The 19956-nt window shown below is 41.3% G+C and overlaps 1 protein-coding gene across 5 annotated transcripts in view; it reads left to right on the forward strand.

The window, feature by feature from the left end:
* Nucleotides 1-19956, forward strand: part of LOC308192121 (uncharacterized protein) — a gene marked incomplete at its 5' end in the record, with an annotated part of 233436 nt that overhangs the window by 179003 nt on the left and 34477 nt on the right. For 4 of the 5 annotated variants that reach the window (XM_080585352.1, XM_080585353.1, XM_080585354.1 and 1 more), the window contains one exon: nt 12582-12749. The exons of the other annotated variant lie outside the window; for it this stretch is intronic. In XM_080585352.1, coding sequence (XP_080441478.1) covers nt 12582-12749 — 168 coding nt within the window. Of the gene's footprint in view, nt 1-12581; nt 12750-19956 lie in introns of those variants that run through there. 5 annotated transcript variants of the gene reach the window in all.

The raw sequence follows: 19956 nt of genomic DNA on the forward strand, positions 1-19956 counted from the left end.
AAGATTCTCTCCTTGCAGTTTCAGAATAGGCTATGAGCACAAGGCTCTCTGCATTTATTCTTTCAGGCCCTTGACTGAGATATCACAGTTAGCTGATGGTTGTAGACATTGTGCCTTCCTGGCGTTGCTTTCGTTAGGGAGCACTGTGAACCAGCTGGAAGAACTCCTTGTTAAAAATAATAATCATATACTGATACCTAGTTTACTTCCTTGATGTCAGGTAAAATACTCCCAGAGCTTGAATTACAGTGAGACTGATGCATGACTGCACTTAACACATGCTCTACATCCACATCTGAGACAATATATAATATTATTGCCCTGCTAAAAATAGCTTATTTTTCTGGCAAAGAAGCAAAATGATCATTGCTGGAGCCTTTAAGAACCATCACAACTTAACTGGAAAAATAACCCCGTAGCACGGGGTGACAGCGTGTCTTGGAGCACACCCAGCCAGTCTCCCAAGGGGGGACACCCCTCAGAGTAATTCTTAGAGGAAATGAGCAGTGTGAATATTTTCCTGGGAGAAATAAAGGGTTTCTTATACTGTGCTATCAAAACCAGAAGCAGAATATAATAATACGCTATTGCAATATATTTAGTGACATTTAGAAGGCCTGAAGAGATAGGACTGTTTCAGAGAAACAGTGTTTTAGAGAAAAGAGTCTCTGAATCAAAATGAAGAATGGCAGCTAATGGGACAGTGATGATATGATGAAGAGTTCACCAGTAAACCTCAGCCAGGGACTCCTGCTCCTTTCTGAAACTGTCAAATTCTGTTGCTGTAATAGTGAAAAAAATCTGAAAATAAGACTAAGATTCCCCATTAAAAAAACAATAAATCACTGGTTAAAATGAAGAACTCATCGAAAACTTTGAAAAGTAGTGAGCACATAGTGGGGAATGTTTTACTAACCTGGTACTTCTGGTTGGTTACAATTATTGATATAAAAACTTCCTTGGAGGTCTATAGCTCTCTTAGGATGGCAGCCCCTTATGCTGAATTGCGTGTTTCCCAGGCAACAAATGCATTTTGCTTCTGTGCTTTAAGTTTATTTAGGGAGAAATGAGCCTGTCAGGATGTAGGGGACCTAAAAAGGGGAAGGAAGAGGAATAGTTGCAACAGGAGAATATCAAACAACAAGCAGGAAGGAGAATATAAGCTTTATTCTCACTTGGAGCCAGAACTGGTGAACCTCTGTCCAGAGTGTAGCCCTGGTGAAGTTAGAGGGGAAACCTGTGCAAGGCAAGAGCAAAGCTGGCTCCAAATCAGAGGCATTTATCTGAAAATACCTTAAAAGTAGAAAATCTATCAGATTTCAGTTAAAATAACAGCAATTCTTTGCAGACCTGCCAAATGTCTGCAGGCTTCGGGTGATTTATTGTTGAATCAATGCGCAGTGAACGCCAAAGTCTGCCTTCCTCTTTCCATGCCAAACAGAGGAACCTTCACAAGACCTTGGCACTTGTCAGATTTAAATCCTTAGGGCAGTATTTCTCACCTCGAGTGCAAAATTCACCACTTCCCTGTGAAAATCAGTATGGTCGAGAGCTATGCGTGCAGAGCTAGCTTCTAGTGTTTGTACACCATTCATTCTGTGGGTTTGGGTTTGCACTCAGTAGCATCAGAAACTGGGGAGAAAACTGCTAATTCTTCTCCACCCTGCTCCCCAAGCTTAAAGTACATGGTGCACTAGAGCTCTATCTGGGCCTGCCTAATCTCAGCACTGCTTTTCAAAAATAATCCTCCTGTTCCCACTCTCTTGGCTTCTTTAAAACATAACGAATTGAAATTTTATGTAAATGCCAGCAGTATTTCAAAGGGAGGCTGAAACGCAACGTCTGGTCTCTAATTAGTTTTGCAGTGTGTGGCCTGTAAACTTGATGATAAATGAAGCAATTAGCCATCAGTGGCTTCAATTAGATGGCAGTAAAAATGGTAACAAAATAAAGTCACCAGCAAGGAAATTTGCTCTGAAAAGTGCTGCTGTTTGTTGGTTTCAAGCTTAACAATGAATTGGGGCTAATTGGCTCGTTTGTTCATTGCTTCTCAGGGGCAGCACAACTGCCTAATTACCTGACTGCTTTCCAGGGCTCAAAGGGAAGATGTGACATTGCTCCTCTTGTGAAGTGCGCTATCTCCCCTCATCAACCAAGTCACTGTGGGGACAGGACACCCTTATTTTTCTTTCTTCTTTCAGGAGAGGAGTTACTGGTTTGTACCAACTTGTAGGTAGTCACTCAAGCTTTGGATCCCCAAGCACTTCATGGATGTTTATGGACAAAGTAAGCTTCAGCAGAGCCCTCCGAGTCCCTTTCCTTGAAGCCACAATCAGGCCAGGAGCTAGCTTGCTGGCATCCTTGCTACTTGGAAGTATACACCAGGGGAAAGAGTCAGGCTTGTGGTAAAGGCTGTTTTCTGTCTGTAATTAAGTACATTGTTCTGTCCCCACCTGTAAAGTCAGGTTGATGATGATTAGCATTACTTTTACTGGGAGGCATTGTGACCATCTCACTTTTCATAAACATTTTGCAAAGATGATGAAGTGAAGAAGCATGGGTACGATAAAAGCAATGTGTGTAAAAACACAAGGGATTTTCAAATCAGGGTTTACGTTTTCAATTAGGAGACTTTATTATTGAAAACAAGAAGCCAATTTGTCAGAAGCAAAGGCTAATTTGTCTTCACCTCGGAGCACCAGAGGGGAAACAATACACCCTGCTCTTTCCAAACTGTCTTGGGAAAAGGAAAAAGGCTCTTCAGTTCCAGTTCTCCAAATCCAGTCTCTTGTAGAGACTGGCACAACTTTTAGAGGATGATGATTATTCCTTTAAGATGTTTGTGGTATCCTTTAAATGCATCTTAGTAGAAATACAGTGGCCGAAGGGAAAAAGAAAGGTATTGTAGTGTCAACTGTGATTACGAAATTCAGAAGTAAACTACAGAGAGCTGGTGCCAGCCCTTCTGAGATGGTTTCATTTTTGAAGGTGTTAAGCCCATCTGCTTCTAGGAAGTTGTCTTTCACTACAGATTTTATTAGGATGATACCAATGTTGTTTGGAGAGTCTCTGTGGAAACCACAAATTCATTTGGTAGTATAGAAATGCTGCTATGACACTGTGATTAATACTGAATCTCATGCAGCTCTGGGTTGACATCTCCGGTGGCATTTCACTCTGTGCATTCATTACACAGGGCCCTTAACTTTTTACCTAAAGCAAAGTGGATCCTTTTGTCTGTCCATCTGTGGTGATCAATGTCCCTGCCTGTGCCTTGAGGAGCCCTCTGCATGGTCTCTGCCCATACCCTGGGTGATGTCTGCCCGCTATGGGCCATGCCCATGTCAGGCTCTGCAGAGACCTCTGTGCACTCAGGAGATAAAAGGCAAATGTTCTGGAAAAGACAGATGTGTTTGTGCAAAGAGATCTCCACTTAGCTATTTTTAAACTGTCAGATATCTTTCTAAGCTTAGGAAGTCCCTCACCGTTGGTTCCAGGGAATGCGTCACTGGCATTCCCTGGAGAAAGACCAGTGAGGGAATGCCCTGCATGCTCAGAGATGTACTGATTTCTCTCTGGGCAAAATGACAAATTTCCAACAGTACTCAGCTTATTGATGTTTAAAAAACAACTATGTGAAAAAGAAAAATTAAATTTTCAGCGCTGTTTCCTCAGTTACCCTGAGCAGTTGAGCCATGGTGTTCAGACAGGCTTTGTGGTATTTTAAAGAACAATCTACCATTTTGCTTCTCTTCAGGGAAGTGTGAACTGATGCAGTTAGAAATCCTGGCTGACATCTGAATTCTTAACAGGAGGAGTACGTTCTCACAGAGAAAAGAGAAATAACTGAGGCTGTTTTGCATCCCCTGCTAGTTGTGGTTATTATCAGTATACATATATTACTAGCAAACTGCTGGGCTGGACGTTTAGCCCATAAACTAAAAATACTTTAATGTTTTGCTCCTCTGTTCAGAGATTTGCAATTGGAAAAAAATAAGGTTGTTATTTAAAAACGGGCTGCTAAAATGAGACACATAAAATATTGCAGTATTTTTATTATATATAAAATGAAGTCTCTGCATTTGCTTTTTATTACTGAGTTACACACAACAAATGAATATGCTCTGAGCCAACAATTTCTACTCTGTTACACATGTGCACTGTGTTCCTCTGCCTGCAATAGGGTTTGACTAAGCCCTTCTACCCAGTTGAAAGAGTAGGCTGAATGATATTAGCTTAAGCAATGAGAGTCAACAGGAAATAGGGGATTTGGGATCTGAAGAGTAAAACGAGTATTGGAGCATGTCATTTGCACAATGGCAGTTCTTGGCATCCAGTAGCTTTGTGCTAAAAATGAGAGCTTACTCCTCAAAAATTTCCAATTTGGGGAATGTGTGGTGGGTTTGAGAGGGCTCAGAACCTCCTGCCTGAATGACACCGCTGGGGCTGGAGGGCAGATGAAGATCTTAATCGCTTCCAGTCATCTGCTTTGGATGGTTCAACAGGAATGAGTTAGCATTACTGTGAGCAATGCCAGCATATAAGATGTTTTGAAGCACTGGTATGTTAGAACCAGTTGAATCTTAGAGCTAACAATATTAAAAATACGACTGTGATGTGTTTTATTTGCAGCTGTGACACAATACCTTGTCTACCCACTCCACAACTCCCCGTAGAGTAATGGCTGCATGCCAGATATAATTGCCTAAAAGAACTTTTTTTTTAAAAAAAAAAAAACAATCATTGCAAAAAGACAATCACAACAATGTGAAGTCCCCTCATTTTGAAGTAGCTTCTGGGAAGCATGCGAAGTCTGGACCTCCTTTTGCTTACTTCAATATTACAGTGTCATACCTTTGGAAAGATTCCTGATGTTCATCAGTGGAAGCCAGTAAAGAATAAGGTCTGATAACTTCATGCAGAGATGAATAGCAGAGTACATTAACAATCACAACTGTTGCAATATTAGAGGAGAACAAAGCTTTTCATCACAAAGCTGTATCTGGATGCAAGCAGCAGAATAGGGGATTGTCACATCAGAGAGCCTTCAAAAACGTATAAAACAAACAAAATTATGATCAAAGAAAATTGAGAAGCCGCTTTTTAAAAGGAGCTGAGCTATTGCCAGGAAAGCTCCTTTTTAAATTTTATTTTTTTATTCCCTAATCCATCGACTGCAGTAACACCCTAAAGGTAGGAAGCAAGTCAGTGACCCTTTCCACGTTGGCCCACAGTGCAGGATTAGGCTGAGTAGTACACAAACCGTACGTTGTCAAGCAACAGACTGGCTCATCCTGTGTGCTAACACTAGAGTGGCCTGATACCATTCCACATGATCTCAACCTATAGCTGTGCCTTGAAGGCCTGTGTTAGTTTTAAATTGGATCTGATCCCTTCAGTCCCTGTGTGTGCTGGTCTTAAATCTCATGTACTTCCAGTGATTACTATCTTTTTTTTCCTCAGTGTTTGCTGGTATTGCTCAGTGAGAGCAATGGGAACAAAGTTTGCAATTTTCCCTGTTAATGCAAATAGGATGTAGGAGATTAGTCCCTAGTTCCTTCCATCACGATTTCTTTCAGTGAGCCATAAATCTATTATCACTCCAGACAGATTGGTTATCATCCTGTCTGATTATGAGATTAGGGTATGATTAAGAAGGTATAAAATGGCAGGGAGCGTGAAGTGTATAACGTGAAGAGAAACCTCATTCTGAGATTAGACCATTACCCAGCACAAGCCACTCCTCTGTGGATTCACGTTTAGCCATTTGGCTATAGGGTTTAGCCAAATACTCATTACTTAACTTTATTTACTGTCTGGACAAATTAAAATTGCACTTACTGGCTACCACCTTAAATGGTAATTGAACTGAATTAGTGCATGGAAGATCAAAATTTTGTGATGAAGAAATCTCCTGATGGGATGGCATGGAGGAAGACATGAATATTCTCCAAGGGTAGAATCAATATTATGAAGGTTGTTCATCTAAGTCCTAACAGTCAGTCATGAAGGTAGAGTTATTTAAGACCTTCCTACTCTCCTAGGAACAAAGGGTTACTCAAAAACTAGCTTACTAGGCGGCAAAATGTGGACCTGCCTATTACTGTGCAAGTTGGAGAGTTGAGAGAAACCCATGAAGCTAGTATAAATGTAGATGCTTCTTAATCACACACAGCATTCTTTTTAACTTCTATTCTCCTAATTCTACAAGTGTGGCAGCAAAAATGTCTATAGTTTTTTGAACACATTGTTTATTTGCATTTATCTGTACCCTGCATTAAGCTACGTTAAGATGAATAGAAAACTTTCCGTTCTTTCAGATACGGGATCACGCACAGCACCTTTATGTGGTGTGTGTTCCAAGGGAAGCCAAAGGGCACCGGGGCCCTCTCCAATATACCTGCTCATGCTGCTAAGACAGGTGTCCAAATGGACTAAATAATTTCTGGTGACTATCATAGGCTAGTAAGTTCTCTGTCAGCATCAGAATACTAAGTGAGAGCACAAACCCTACGGTTGCAATTTTATTTTTTTGCGTATGTGTTTGTTTAGCTTGTTGTGTTTTCAAACAACTTGGCCATGTTTCAGTAACTTGTCTGGCAATGCACATGGCATTGGTGTGAACAGTTTCTCAGAACTCACAGAGAGTTCTTGTTACTAGGCTGAATATTTCTTCTCTGTGATTTGATTTTACCACTCTTTCCCAAGTGAATTAGGGACTTAATAAATGACAAACAGTACTTGAACATTTATTGCTTTTGCTTACGTAAAAGAGCCTTATCATGGAGCAAAGGCGGTTTTGTACTGATAACTTTCTAGGTAAGTTTGAAGTCTGGTGTTCTAGTAAGTGTGAAGATCTGCCTGATCATAGTATAGAGGTGCTTCCTTCAGGCTGCTTGGAAAAGGCCAGATAGTGACTTTGTCAAGAAGAAACTTGGATCTACTGAAGTTATTTTCACTTTGTCATTACTTACCTACCAGGAAAGTTGTATTTTATGGGCTTGTCTGCGTTTTTGTAATCCAGTAACATTTTCAGAAATATGAGAGACTGGTCAGTTTATATATATTCAATGGTTGTGTTTCAAAGCATATGAAATTCATATTAATGGCATGATAGCATGTGTGTTACCAGAAGAGTGTGTTTTTCTTGCAGAAGCCAGTCTGAGAACAGGCTGCTGGCTCCACAGGCTGTTCAGGAGGTAGGATGAGCCTTGTACTCTTCCTGGTGACCTGTTGGTAGGAGTGATTCCTTGCAGGAGCCACAGGTACAGCAGAATAAAGGTCTGCAAAAGCTAATAACTTTTGGGTGCCACCCCTTAGTTTCGAAGGATGAGGTCTGAAAACACTTAAAGGATATCAACCTCTGTGATCAAAATGGCCAATGTCTTGATTTATTGGGCCAGCTCTGCAGCTCTGTCACCATCAGTGGTGGGCACAGTCTGCAGGAAGCATCAGAGACAGCTGTCAAATAGTTTGGGTAAGGAAAACTGACGTCTAGTTAGAACTGGCACTGATATGCAGAGGAGTAACGTACCACATGCAGAGAGATGAAAGCATCTCTGAATCAAGAAAGAAGTGGTGGGACAACCACTGTGGGCACCTCTTTTGGGGGGCTATCAGGGACAAAAAGGCTGCACGCATGAAGGGCGTGCACTGTTAAGAAAGTATTTGTGGCAGAAATGCTGTAATAAATGTTTCTTCCTCTTTTTTTCTCTTACTCTGCTTTCATGATATTTACTTCTCTGTGCTGATAAGTGCTTGAATTACTGAAAACAATGCCTGAGTGAGCAATAACTGAACACTTTGGGGAGCCATTCTCTGTGCACCATCCTATAAGAAAAGAAATAAGAATAAAACAAAACCTCTTGATTGCCTGTAGGAATAGCAAGGGAGACTGGAAGCACCTCCCCCACATCCTTCCATAGGATGGAAGAAAAAAATGCCAGGCATGAGTATTTCCCTTAAAGATAGGAAAATGTGGTGACAATGATAGGATACTCAAAGTATCTGTCAGGTATGGTAGAGGCCATGTGTCATCAAGATACTGGACTGGTGTGCAGGATGGAGTGACGGATGGTTATCTAATTGAAACTGCAGTGAATAAAGCTCTGAGAAGGCCTGCCAGACTTGCTTTTACATACTTATTTTCTGCAACCAGATGAAAGTCATTTTCTAAGAGCTAGCAATTGCTAACAGGGTGTGCACTGATGGGCTGTATCCAGAGGTGAAGGTCTTTTCCACAGAGGCTGAATGCATTTTTGGCAGCTCATGTTGCTCAGAGAAGTCAATGTTTTTTTGTAACTGTTTGTTATATGAAGGCTCCGTGTTATTCTGTGCAGTGTTTTTCAGGGAAAGCTGGATTAGAAGTGTATTGGTATTGCAGTAAATAAGGGTTTCCACCAGGCTCTTGCTGTTTGAACTATCTTTAGTTAACAGCTTCTCCCACTCAGAAATATGAGGAAAAGAGGTATCTTCTTTCATTTTTAATTCTGATTGTTTGTGTCACAATATGGAGCAATGTCCAGAAATCTAATCCCAAATGATTTCATGGTGTCTTAACATAGTAAAGACAGAGTAAGGTAATGAATACTGTGAGGGAGCTTGCAGTACAAGAAGATAAATAAAGGACTGGAGGGGCATAGAGAGGTATGCAGAGATGAGGCACTTTGTTTCTAGCTCTGCAGCAGAAAGAAGGACAGAAGAATTCATGTTTCTCCCGCTGACATGCCAATATGCTGTCCATTAGTCCACTTAAAAAGTAAAAGATGCTGACATTCTCTTTTCAACCAATTACATGTTATTTGCAGCCCAAATACCTCCTGATATTTATAGTAATATTTCCAAAGATTCAATAGGGTTGTGGTCAAGGCAAGTGAGTCAAATCTTGACTGTTGGACATAGTGCAGGACCAGACCTGTGGGATGAAGGAGCTGGACAATGAATGAGCGTTACCGGCAGAGACTTTGGAGGCTGCCAGCTCCATGAGAGCAAGGCAGGCAGGTGAAACAGGAGGAAGCTGAACATGTAGGGAACAACTGGGTCTTGGGCTAAAAAAAATGAGAGAAGAAAAAATAGTCTGAATTATAACTATCATCCTGTAAAGGGCACAATTGGCAGGCTGTGAAAGTTACCAGTTTTGAGACTAATGTAGTGGCCCAAAAAAAAAACTTTATTACACAATATTAGATGGATACACGCAACAAAAAGTATACATTTTTGGGTCGTCATTGAATAATAAATCGGAGAATGTGGATTTTAGTGACAACAACCAGAGAAGGACCGTTTGCCATATGAACAAAAACTGCACCTAAAGGAGACCAAGTGAAGGGTGAGCTGGTTACTGCCAGCTTGCGATTTTATTAGGGTATCCATATTTTCTCCTGTTTTTTAGAGTCTTAGTTTCTGGACATGTGTAGTTACGTGAAAATCTCTTAGGGTCATTTTGGATCCTTTTTCTTCCTAAGCACATCTAGTCCTTAAGGAGAAGTTTTTAAATATGCCATGTGAATACAAATTCTTCAGAAAGCAGAAGGTGAATGAAAGAATTAGAAGGGATTGTTGCTTTGGTTTGTTTTTTAGAGACCTTGTGATATTTTTTGAGGCTGATGTCCTGAATTTTTAAGACTGATTCAACATTTTTGTATCCTTTGGCTTTTCTCTAGCCTGTTTTTGAGAAGTTCCTAAAAAAGGAGGTGAACAAACCTGCAGAACAGGCCAGTTGTTTTCTCTCTCTGAACCAATTTTGCAGTATTCCATAGGAATCTTCATTCCCACCTGGGGTGGGTGAAGCACAGTTTGGAAGGTGGAGATAACTTCCCTCAGACACCAGAGGTTAGGGGCTCAGAAATGTTTCCCCTCTCTCCTAAAAGACAAGATGAGAGCAACAGAAATAAGAGAGGAAAAAGGGAAAGATAAACTGGTTCTGATACATTCTGAATACCGCTATTGCTATTCCTTGGCTGCTGTCCTCTAATTATTAAAACATGCTGTTGGCTAATACATATGTTTTATTTCCAAGGGGGTTGCACAGAATTATACACATTTGTGCATTTCATATCTCATAAGTCTGAACATGAATAGTAATGGAAGATACCTGATTGTCCTGATCAGCCTAATGGCAGTCAAATTAATTCTCCAACTCAAACCAGCAGTACAAAGTATTTTCAAGAAGCATAACATTTTGATTAGAAGCAGCATTATTTGGATTAGGTATTTTAAAATGATGATATTGTTTTTAGCTCTTTTGCTTGTGAGTAAGTATAGTTGGCATGACAGTTATAACAGCAGACATTGCTGGATGCAGGACCCTCACCTCTGCAGAGAACATTGCTCCCCAGCTCTGTGCAAGACAAAGTCTGACTTTGGAAAGACTCGTGTCTTCAGATGGATCTGAGCACTTGTTTACCTTTTAGCACTTCCACTGAGGCTGAGTTGTGTTAAGAATGCAGCTTCGGGAACCTTTCTGCCTGCTAACTTGCCCCCTCTTAGGTGCGAGGTATTTCACCTTACTCAGGGACTGGTTCTGATCCATCCTGCCTTGCTTTCTTGTTATTTCCTCTGGGAATCGTGTAATAACAATACCATTGTTTGTTCAGATTAATGAAATTTAAACAACAAACCTAATTTGATTCCCTGTGGATATTCCTCCCAAAAAAACCCCAAACACACAGCTTCTCCCTTAAGGACTCAATTAAGCCCCCACTTACCAGATACAGGGAGTCACACCCGAGCAGAGCTATCTGTTTACTAGCAGGGAAGCTAAGTAGCTCCTATTAAGCGCTACTTAGCCGAAGCCATTAACCCCCTCTGTGGGACCACCAGTCCTTCCTGGTGCAGGCAGGCGCAGTGCTCCTCTAGCTCTTTGCTGGACAGCTTAGCCTGGCTCCAAACCTGGCACTGCAGGGCAGGGCTTGAGCTGCTGGTGCATGTTGCTGGCTGCAATGTAAGCTGCTGGGTAAATAGGAGCAAGAAGCTCCCGAGTCCCAGTCCTCCCTCTGAAAAAAAAATAAATAAATAAAAAAAATCCCTTCCACCTTTACTGGCCTCTGCAAGCAGTGGAGACTTCCAGAGTGGGAAGGAGCAAACAGATTTTTCCTCCTCAGTATCTTGGATGACTAATTCCAGTGAAACTCAGCTGCATGGGAACAGTTGTATATGAAAGACAACCTCACCAATGCAGAAAAAAATTGTCAAATAAAATTTCCCTTATGGGTACTCGAGCATAGGGTCATAAGGAGCCAAAGCTGGCATTGCCCAGGTGTTTCCCTGGGCATGCTGCAGGGGGGCTGCTGGGATCCCTGGGGGTTTACTGCTCCCCGAAGTGCCTTTTGGGAGCCTTGGCTCCAAATCCTCTCATCTCTGAACGTGGGCATTGGGGTGTGCCCGAGAGGTGCTACCTTGTAGTGCTGCCATCAGGTTTTAATGGAAAAAGTCTTTCTGCAGACTTAAGTCTAGCCTGACTTTGCCGTATTGAGCCAGGGCTGGCATTTCCTGCCCCGTGATTTGTCCTGTGACAGCTACAGGAGAGGCCAATGAATAATGAGAGGAATGTGTTGGCGATCTCAGCAGCCATATTTCACAGTGTGGTTTTGAAACCGTTTGTTTTCTTAACTTCCTGAGGTCAACGGTTACTGGAGATGGATGTCACCACATGTGCTCATTTGCAAAAATAGTGATGGGCAGGCTTTAGGTGAATGAACAGTGTTTTGGGAAGATAAAGAAAAAAAAAAGCACTTATTTGAGATATGGTCAAGATTTCAAAAATATCCATTCAGGATGATGGTCAGGCAGATTCAGTAGGCCTTTCAATTAATTTATGTTTGTTCCAGAACTGAAGAAACAATACACGAATATTCAAAATTATTATTATTATTTTTTAGTTAGGCATTCTTGAATTCAAGCATGACCACAGACAGACTCCCATCTCTTCCAGTGGGCTTTTGATCTCAAATTATTATGAAAATTTTTTGTTAATTCCTCAGGTATTGGAAATGCACTGACTTAGGACACCAGCAAGTACTTGAAGACATGAAATATTAGGGAAAGGAGTCACTGATGTTATCTACTGAGGAGTCTAAAAGCTAGGAGATTTTGTACAAAATACTTTAATTAAAATGTTAGCCCAATTCAAGCAGCAAAAGTGCAATAGCGATGTTTTTAGCATTTCTATAATATCCTCACTACTGGCTCCAAAATACTTGCCAAATAAGGCCATGCGCCATCCTCGTTTTACAAGTGAGGAATCCTGATGTAATTTATTTACCCAGATTAAGCGCAGGGTTAGAGACAAACAGCCAGCCGTCAGCGGAGCCAAGAGACGATTTCCATCCCCGTCCAGTGTCAGCCCTGCGGGGATGGAAATAGCTCCTGGCTGGACGTGCTCCCTCGTCGTGGGGTGAGATGCTGGGGTGCGACTGGCCGTGGGGATGGCAGTGGTCAGCACTTTGCAACGGCACTGTCTTGGCTTTGGTTCGGTGCCTGCTTCCTCTCAGGCAGGCACGCTATCCTGTTACTGACCGGGGTAATCTGGGCTCGCTACGCAGGAATTTGTCACACGACACCTGCCAGCTCTCCTAGCAGAGATGCGGGACAGTCCCCCTAGGTGGGGAGTCGAGAATATGCTGCTCCTGGCAATAACAGAGCAACGTGATGCTCCCTCCACTGCTTCAGCCTCCTGGCTGTCATGCCGTGCGTCTGTACGATACGCAGCGCTGGCTGGCGATGAAAAAGAAATGAACTGGAAGGAAAGGGTATGACAAAAACGAATGGTATGGTATAACAGAAACTGGTTACCACGCATGCAATGCGAATACTGAGCGGTTATGCTTCGAAATGCTGAACAGATGGCATTGGACAATGCAAAGATTGTTTAGAATTACCCTGAGGTATAGTGAAATATTGTCAGAGGTGTGGGAATGTGGTGAGATTTTCCAAAGAGGTCTTCTGGGACTGCTCACACGCCCCAGCGTGTTGGCAAGCGCTGGGAGACAAATTGAAACTAATAGCTGAGCAGGTGAGCCCAACAGGATCTGTGCTTGTGTTGTTAAAAGGAGGCTTTAACAATGCCGAGTGGGACAGTGCCATACATTTGATAGTTGTTTTTGTTGCCATTACAAGTAATTTATTTTATGTGGACATCAGAAAGAAGATAAATTACAAGTAGCAGAAGCAATTAGCATGTTATGCTGGGACTCCGTAGGTCGTCTTTCGAATGCTAGTGCCTGTACAGAGGAAAGCTAACAGGGAACTATGGAAGCACTAAAGTGCTAGAAATGAAAGTGTTCACTAGATTTAAACCAAATTTGAACAAAATACATTTAAATGAAGGAAAAAACTAAACCATTTACTAAATTAAAACAAAACAACACTATTACCATTTGCAATTTGCACAAGTGTTTAATAAGAAAAATATTAGGGAATTGTGCTTTTTTTAATGCTAATTGCTATATCACATTAAAGTACTTAAAGGAAAAGTACAACTTTCTTCTTGACTTCTGTCTGAAAGTATGAGACAAAAGCTGTCAAACATTCGCATGTGGTTTCTGTGGAAACAGCCCAAGAGTGTTTTTGTTTAACAGAAAAATGCTCTAACTTTTAGCAAATTATATTGGCTTGGGATGTGATGATGCTGGAGAAGTGTTTTCTGTTTTGTCTGTAAAAAGCAGAATTTTCTGAGGTCATGTGTCAAACTTGAGTTTTCCCTCTTTTCCACAAAATCAGCAGGTGGTACTTGCAAGCAAACTGTATCTTCTAATTTGGCAAAAATTCACAAGAAGCAAATATATGGGGGATCTGCAGTTTGTTCCAGTGTGAAACTTGGCAAGGAAAAGATTGCCTGCAAAAATCAGGGCTTACTTATTACATTAGGCACTTTTTCTTTTTCAATATGCAATAAGGACACGAAACTTAAGTCGTCTCGATACTCCCTAGAGATGGACACAGTTCTCTCTTGAATTCTTTCTTATGAGAAATGCATGTGTATAATTTTTAAAAGGTTTCCATGAAATAAAAAAGCAAAAGCTGAAAATGTGGGTTTTTTTGGTTGCCCCAAATGAAACCCGAATAAATAACTTTTTGACAAAACCCCAGAAATTCAAAGTGTTGTTTACTTACATAATTTCTGCTGAAAGTTTTCAGGAGCTGTTTTCTTTCTGCCTGTCAGCCCTCCTAACCTCTTTCTGTTCTAAGGAAGCATCTCAAGTATCTTTTTTTTCAGGATTGCTTCATATGCCTGTGTTGTTGTTTACAAATATTAAAACTCTCATCAGGAATACATTATCCCTATGAATTCCCATGTGTATCATATTTTAAAAGTCTGCATCTGTAAAAATTAGGCACTCTAGCTGTCAAGAGTTTGATCCAACAACTTTGGCCAAAATAAAACCTTCCACGTGAAAGAGATGTGAAGACAACGGGACCAAGCCAAATCTCTGTTGGCTTAAAAGTTCTTGGGTTTATGGTCCTCCATGGGAGAGTGGTTTGGAGGTGAGCACCAGCCAAAAGGCTTCTCTCTGGAGCAGGATTTCATTCCTGCAGTAGTCTGAGTGCTCTCAGGAGCTCGTGAGCTGACTTAGCTTACCATAATCCATCACATGCTGACCTGGGCTCCTCTGTTGGATCTCAGCTGCTGTCCAGAGCTGGAGAGGCAGGTCTAATTCAGCCTCCAGTGTTTGTAGGCCTTAAAACATTTCTTCTTGCTGTTCCCAAGAAGAATTGCTGCCTGCTTTGCTTTCTAGTCTTTGAAACCTGTTTCCCTCCTGGCAGCGGGTGCACACACACAGACACAAACAGCACTTAGGATTGCCACAACCCCTTTCTTATCTTGCGGCGCCCGCCGAGAGCTTCCTCGAAAGCCCTGCCGAGAGCCGTCCCTGCTTGACGTGTGATTTATTGGCTCTCCTCCTCCCTTTGTCGCCGTGGGTCAACTCGACACTGAGCCAGTGACAGTTTCCCTGTTGGAGGTGGCCCCATTTAGCACAGCTCTCCTGGCGGAGGTGGGTGGCCTGGCTCGTGAGTGCCAGGGCTGCTGTCTGACAGACAGATGAGGAAGTCGGTGGGACGTCGCCTTGCATCTCTTGTGCTTTTGTTTTTTTATCTTCCCCGGAGTTGTCAGGCTTTCTGCTTGTGGTATTTTAAAACCAGGCTTCTGACAGCTTCTGGAGGGGGAATAGCTGCTGATGTGCCATCCAATTTTGGAGGGTAAAATGCGAGTGGGAGGGTGAACATAAGCAGCAGAAGAACAGGAACATTAAAATGAAACATGGATATTAAAGCAGAGCTTTGTCACTAAAGTCTCTTGAAAAAATTCAGAGGAAACAAAATAATATATATTTTTTTCTTTTTATGCAAGCAACAATAACATTAACAAAGTACATTGTACCCAGCAGAAAATGCAGTTGGGAAGACCTCTAGGCTAAAACTTCATCTTTAATGCCTGATTTCTCCATGACTATGGACAGTGGCACTTTGTTCTTTAGTGCCCATAAAGATGAATCAAGATTTAAATAAGAGAGAATTAAATGACCCTACATCTGATTCTTCCCTGTCTTACACCATTGTATGCAAGTAACAGCTCTGGTGTTAGCAGGGCTAAAATCTGACATCTGAGAATAAATTCTTATTCATGATGCACTTCTACATTTGTTGAATGGCACAGCTGTCAATATTCTTAAAAAATAAATCAGCAAATTAAGATAGCAGTTGGTTCTCATAAAATAAACTATAATGTGTGTCCCAGACAACGCATATGTGGGAATTAATCTCAACCAGGCAGAGACTTATTTATTTGATTAACTTTTAGATATGGTAAGTAACCACATTGGAGTCAGCGTAATAAATAAAGTCAAACATGTGCTTCGTCTTTGCAGGGCTGCAGTCTTAAAGCTGAAAAGGTATAAAAGGGCTGCTTAGCTGGAAGCCACCAAATTTGTAACCTTTCTCTTTTATTATGTACGAAAGAAAAGAGCTTTCATTATCAACAGCCTCTTTTATCTTGAATTTAAACACAGTTCCCAGAAAAATAGCTCACATTAAGGTCTGACTAGAAGACACCGCCACCTTCTCTAGCGTGCATTACTCTGTCCTGCATCACATTTGTGGGAGTTAAAGAGTAGGGATCACATTTTATCTTGAGCTAATGCAGGATTCATTCTTGTATTGAGCTGTAAAAATTGTCCCCTGAAGCCAATTGAATGACTTTCACAGGAAGAAGTGTTAAATGACTGGAATAAGCACTGTTCCAGAGAAAGAGAAATTTTAGTCTCATATCCTTGTAAAGGCTCCTATCAGCACTAAATTTTTATCTGAAACAGTCAGCATAGATAGCGCCTAAAAGCTAAAAAATATTTTGTTTTCCGAAATTCTTACATCCCACTTCCAAAAGTGGCTTAGATGTGACTGGTGCCTATGAAAGCTCAGTGACTGCTCTCAGCGGAGATCTTTGAAGGCCAGTGCCATTGTGAAATGCTTTTTGGTCAGATGGTGTGTAAAACTGGCAAAATATAAGGGTCTGACTTATAATCAGATTTTGAAATCAGAGACTGTTCCGTGGCCTCTCTACCTATTAGGATATACATATGAATAGGATGTTTCAAGGTCTTCAACTTTTATGTGGTTTTTGCTTGCATGCTGGAAATGTGTGACTTCACAGAGCCATGGCTAAGTGCATGAAGAGATCCCTGCTATTTCCTTTCAACCCGTTGACTTGTTTAGATCAGGGTTTCACAACCTGCATCATAAAGGGTATGGAGCTTCAATACTGATAAGGGAATTTCAGCCTAGTTTTAAGATTTGTTCAGGGAAAAAATGTTAAATGCAAGCCCTAATTTTTCTATTTGTGGATTTACAGTGTGCTGCTTATTTTAGACCATCTCTGTTGGCAGCTTGGAATTGCTTTCTCATTACATACCATGCTGCAGTCATCATGACATCTTCTAGTAGAGTGTAAGAAAAGTTTAGGTTTGAGGCAAAATATAGGACTGGTGGTTTCTAAATGTTATTTTGTTCTTTTTTAAAGGATTTAAATATATACATATATATAGAACCTATTTCAGTAGTAATATTTTCCTGATGTATATAGCACTGGTAGTGCCCCAGCTGTGTTTGGGGTATGTCAGGCTCTTTTTTGGAGCCCATCCCAGCCAACCCATTGGTGATGTTTAGGCTGGGGCTCTTGGGAGCACTGGACCCGGGTATGCACTGATTCCCTCTATGCTGCACTCTCAAGTAAATTGTGATTCGATCCCTCAGCAGCATGGCTGTATGAGATACTCCCTGGCTGTGACGACCACTGAAGTGCATCCAGTGACCAGAGCTCTATTGCCAAACGCCATTGTAAAATTCTCTCAATGTAAAATGTTGGGAAGGGGTTGGGGGGAAGCTATGCTTCTTATAAGTACAAAAAGGAAAGTTCAACTCATCCAAAAAATTATATTGCAAAAGTTTCACGCAAATTATTTATTTACTTGAACAGAACATATGTTGTATATCTGTTAAGTGAGGGACGTTCAGGGTGTGTTTTCTTGTTTGAATGCTGGCTTTGGGTTCTACTTTGAACAGCACAGTTTGAAAAAACTCAGAAATGACCAGATGTATCAAATAATTTTATCAGTATTTTTCCAGCTTCTATTTTATATATGCATAAAATTCGTGTGTGTGTATATATATATTACATATACGTGTTTAGACAGGTTACATGTAATTGATTTGGGCTATGTTCCAAACTGGTGCAATATTGGTCTTGTTTCAATGTATGCTATGCTATATATGCTAGGGATCTGGCTTTGTTAATTTTAAACTATGAAAATACATACTTAACTTTACACATTCAGCAGACCCACTGCTGCACACAGAACACAAAATAAAATATGTGCAGCACCAGGCCTTAATTTAAGTCAAAAGCTCTATGACTTAGTCCAGAGTGTTCCTTTGTGGAGCTTTCCCATTTTTCATTAAAGATGATGTGCTGTGCTCTAAATGCAGCTGCTCCAAAAAGAAAGAAAGAAAGAGAAGGAAAGGAAGAGAGAGAGAGAGAGAGAGAGAGAAAGAAAGAAAATGAAAGAGAGAAAGAAAGAAAGAAAAGCCAGAGGAAAAATGAAACAAAATATTCCTCAAAATTAAAACCAGGATGATATTTTTAAACCAGCTGTAAATGTTTTGGCCTGATATGCATATGTATAAATATATACAAACACACAGACAACTAAACGCTAGTCCAAAAAAAATATATTACTACGTCTGCCAGAAAATAGTTTTTTCAACGTGAGATTTTCTGAATTGTTATACAATTAGATTTTTCTCTATATATATATTTTAATAAATATGTAGATGCTTTACTGGGGGTACTGAAGGGAGTAGGAAAATGTCTATCCCTATCATCTCTGCATCTAAGTCTGCCGATTTTTCATTCATAGTTTTTTTCAGGAAAGACACAGCAGTGTAATGTGGGCTATGTGCAGGGAAAGTTGCCTATTTGGTGGGCATTAGAAGATAGCAAGCATTACATTGTTCCAGTAAGAAATCAATACGGTCTGTTTATCCAAGCACTGCAGCTGGAATGAGAAAGTTTTTACTGTTTCCTGCAGAGCTGGATGGGGCCACGGTTGTAATTCTGCACCCACTAAAGAGAGTGTCAAGACTGCCATTTCATTTTCTCAGCCTCTCAACCAGGGCTTGGGTTGTTCCTTCCTCTTCTTTCACATTACAGTTTGTGTGAGCATTGTTTTCGTAATACTGGCGTGTGTTTTACCTCAGAGAGCTCTGCAAGGCATCCTCACCGGCAATTTTTCCAATTTTTCTGTGAAACTTTCAGTGACAAAGATTTTCACATGGTCAGACTTGGAGAATGGTTGGAAAATGTAAAGGGCCTCATAAAAGCTGGTAGGAAATATTTTCAGGTGCAGAAAGGGACCCTAGGGCTTGATCCTATGTCTGCAGTGCTGTAGTCGTAAGCACAGTTCTGCTCCCTGAGAGGCTGCCGCGTACCCTGCCTGCTACGTTCATAAATTTTTGTGCTCTTTTGCATGTTTACCACTAAATTCTTCTGTGAACAATCCGCGCGTGCAGAGCACGTGTGTGTGTGACAAGGCAGGAGGGACACTGGTGACAAAGGAGCACTATCAGCCAGGGGACAGGCACTGCGGCCTGTGAGCGTAACAGAGGCAGATGGGGAGCTGCAGGCCGGCACCTTCTCTGTTATTGTGAACCACACGGCGTAGGCAGTAATCCTTCCCGTCGCTTAGAGCTGTGCTTCCCTCAGACTGCAGACTTTTCCTGTGATCAGGACAGGCAGAAAACATGGAATCAGCTAATCGGTCTTTCAGCTAGAAGCGTTTTAATCTGCTGATAAAAATCAGCAATTGGGAAGGGTGGAATGAAGCAGCTGTAATGCTTAATGATTTTTTTTGCGGGGTTTATAATTAAGTCTCTTTTGGGCTTTTCTTACTGGTAAAATATTATGCAGGGAATTCAATCAATGTGTTACACATCTTTCAAGGATTGTGTGCTCTTTGTAAACTGCTTCCCTTACAATGATGAATTACTGATCTATCACTCTGGGTTAGTCGCTCTCGCGCTCTTACGTGGTGCAGACAGACAAGGCATGTAATTTCATTCCTGCTCGCTTTGCACACTTTTCCTTGGCCTGTTGGCAAAAGCCCTCTGGTGCCAGGTCTCGCATTCCAGCTGTTGTGCATTTATCTTACTATCGTACGAATACTTTACCATCCCATAGCTTTTTGGGAAGGGGGCTGCGGGGCAGACTATATTTGTGGGAAAATCCACAGAGCCTGGCTGTGCCTTCTGGTATGCTGCAGGTTTGTTTCCCCGTAGCTTAGACAGGTCACACACAGACAGGAGTTTGGCCAAAGACCATCAAAAACATCAACACTTTGTTGGGACCAGCTTCTGTGCATCTCTGTTAGATGCAGCAGCTTCGTAGATGCGGGGAAAACAGAAGCT

Source organism: Anser brachyrhynchus (assembly GCF_964034855.1).
Source record: "Anser brachyrhynchus genome assembly, chromosome: 3".
In the NCBI taxonomy this organism is placed as follows: Eukaryota; Metazoa; Chordata; class Aves; order Anseriformes; family Anatidae; genus Anser; species Anser brachyrhynchus.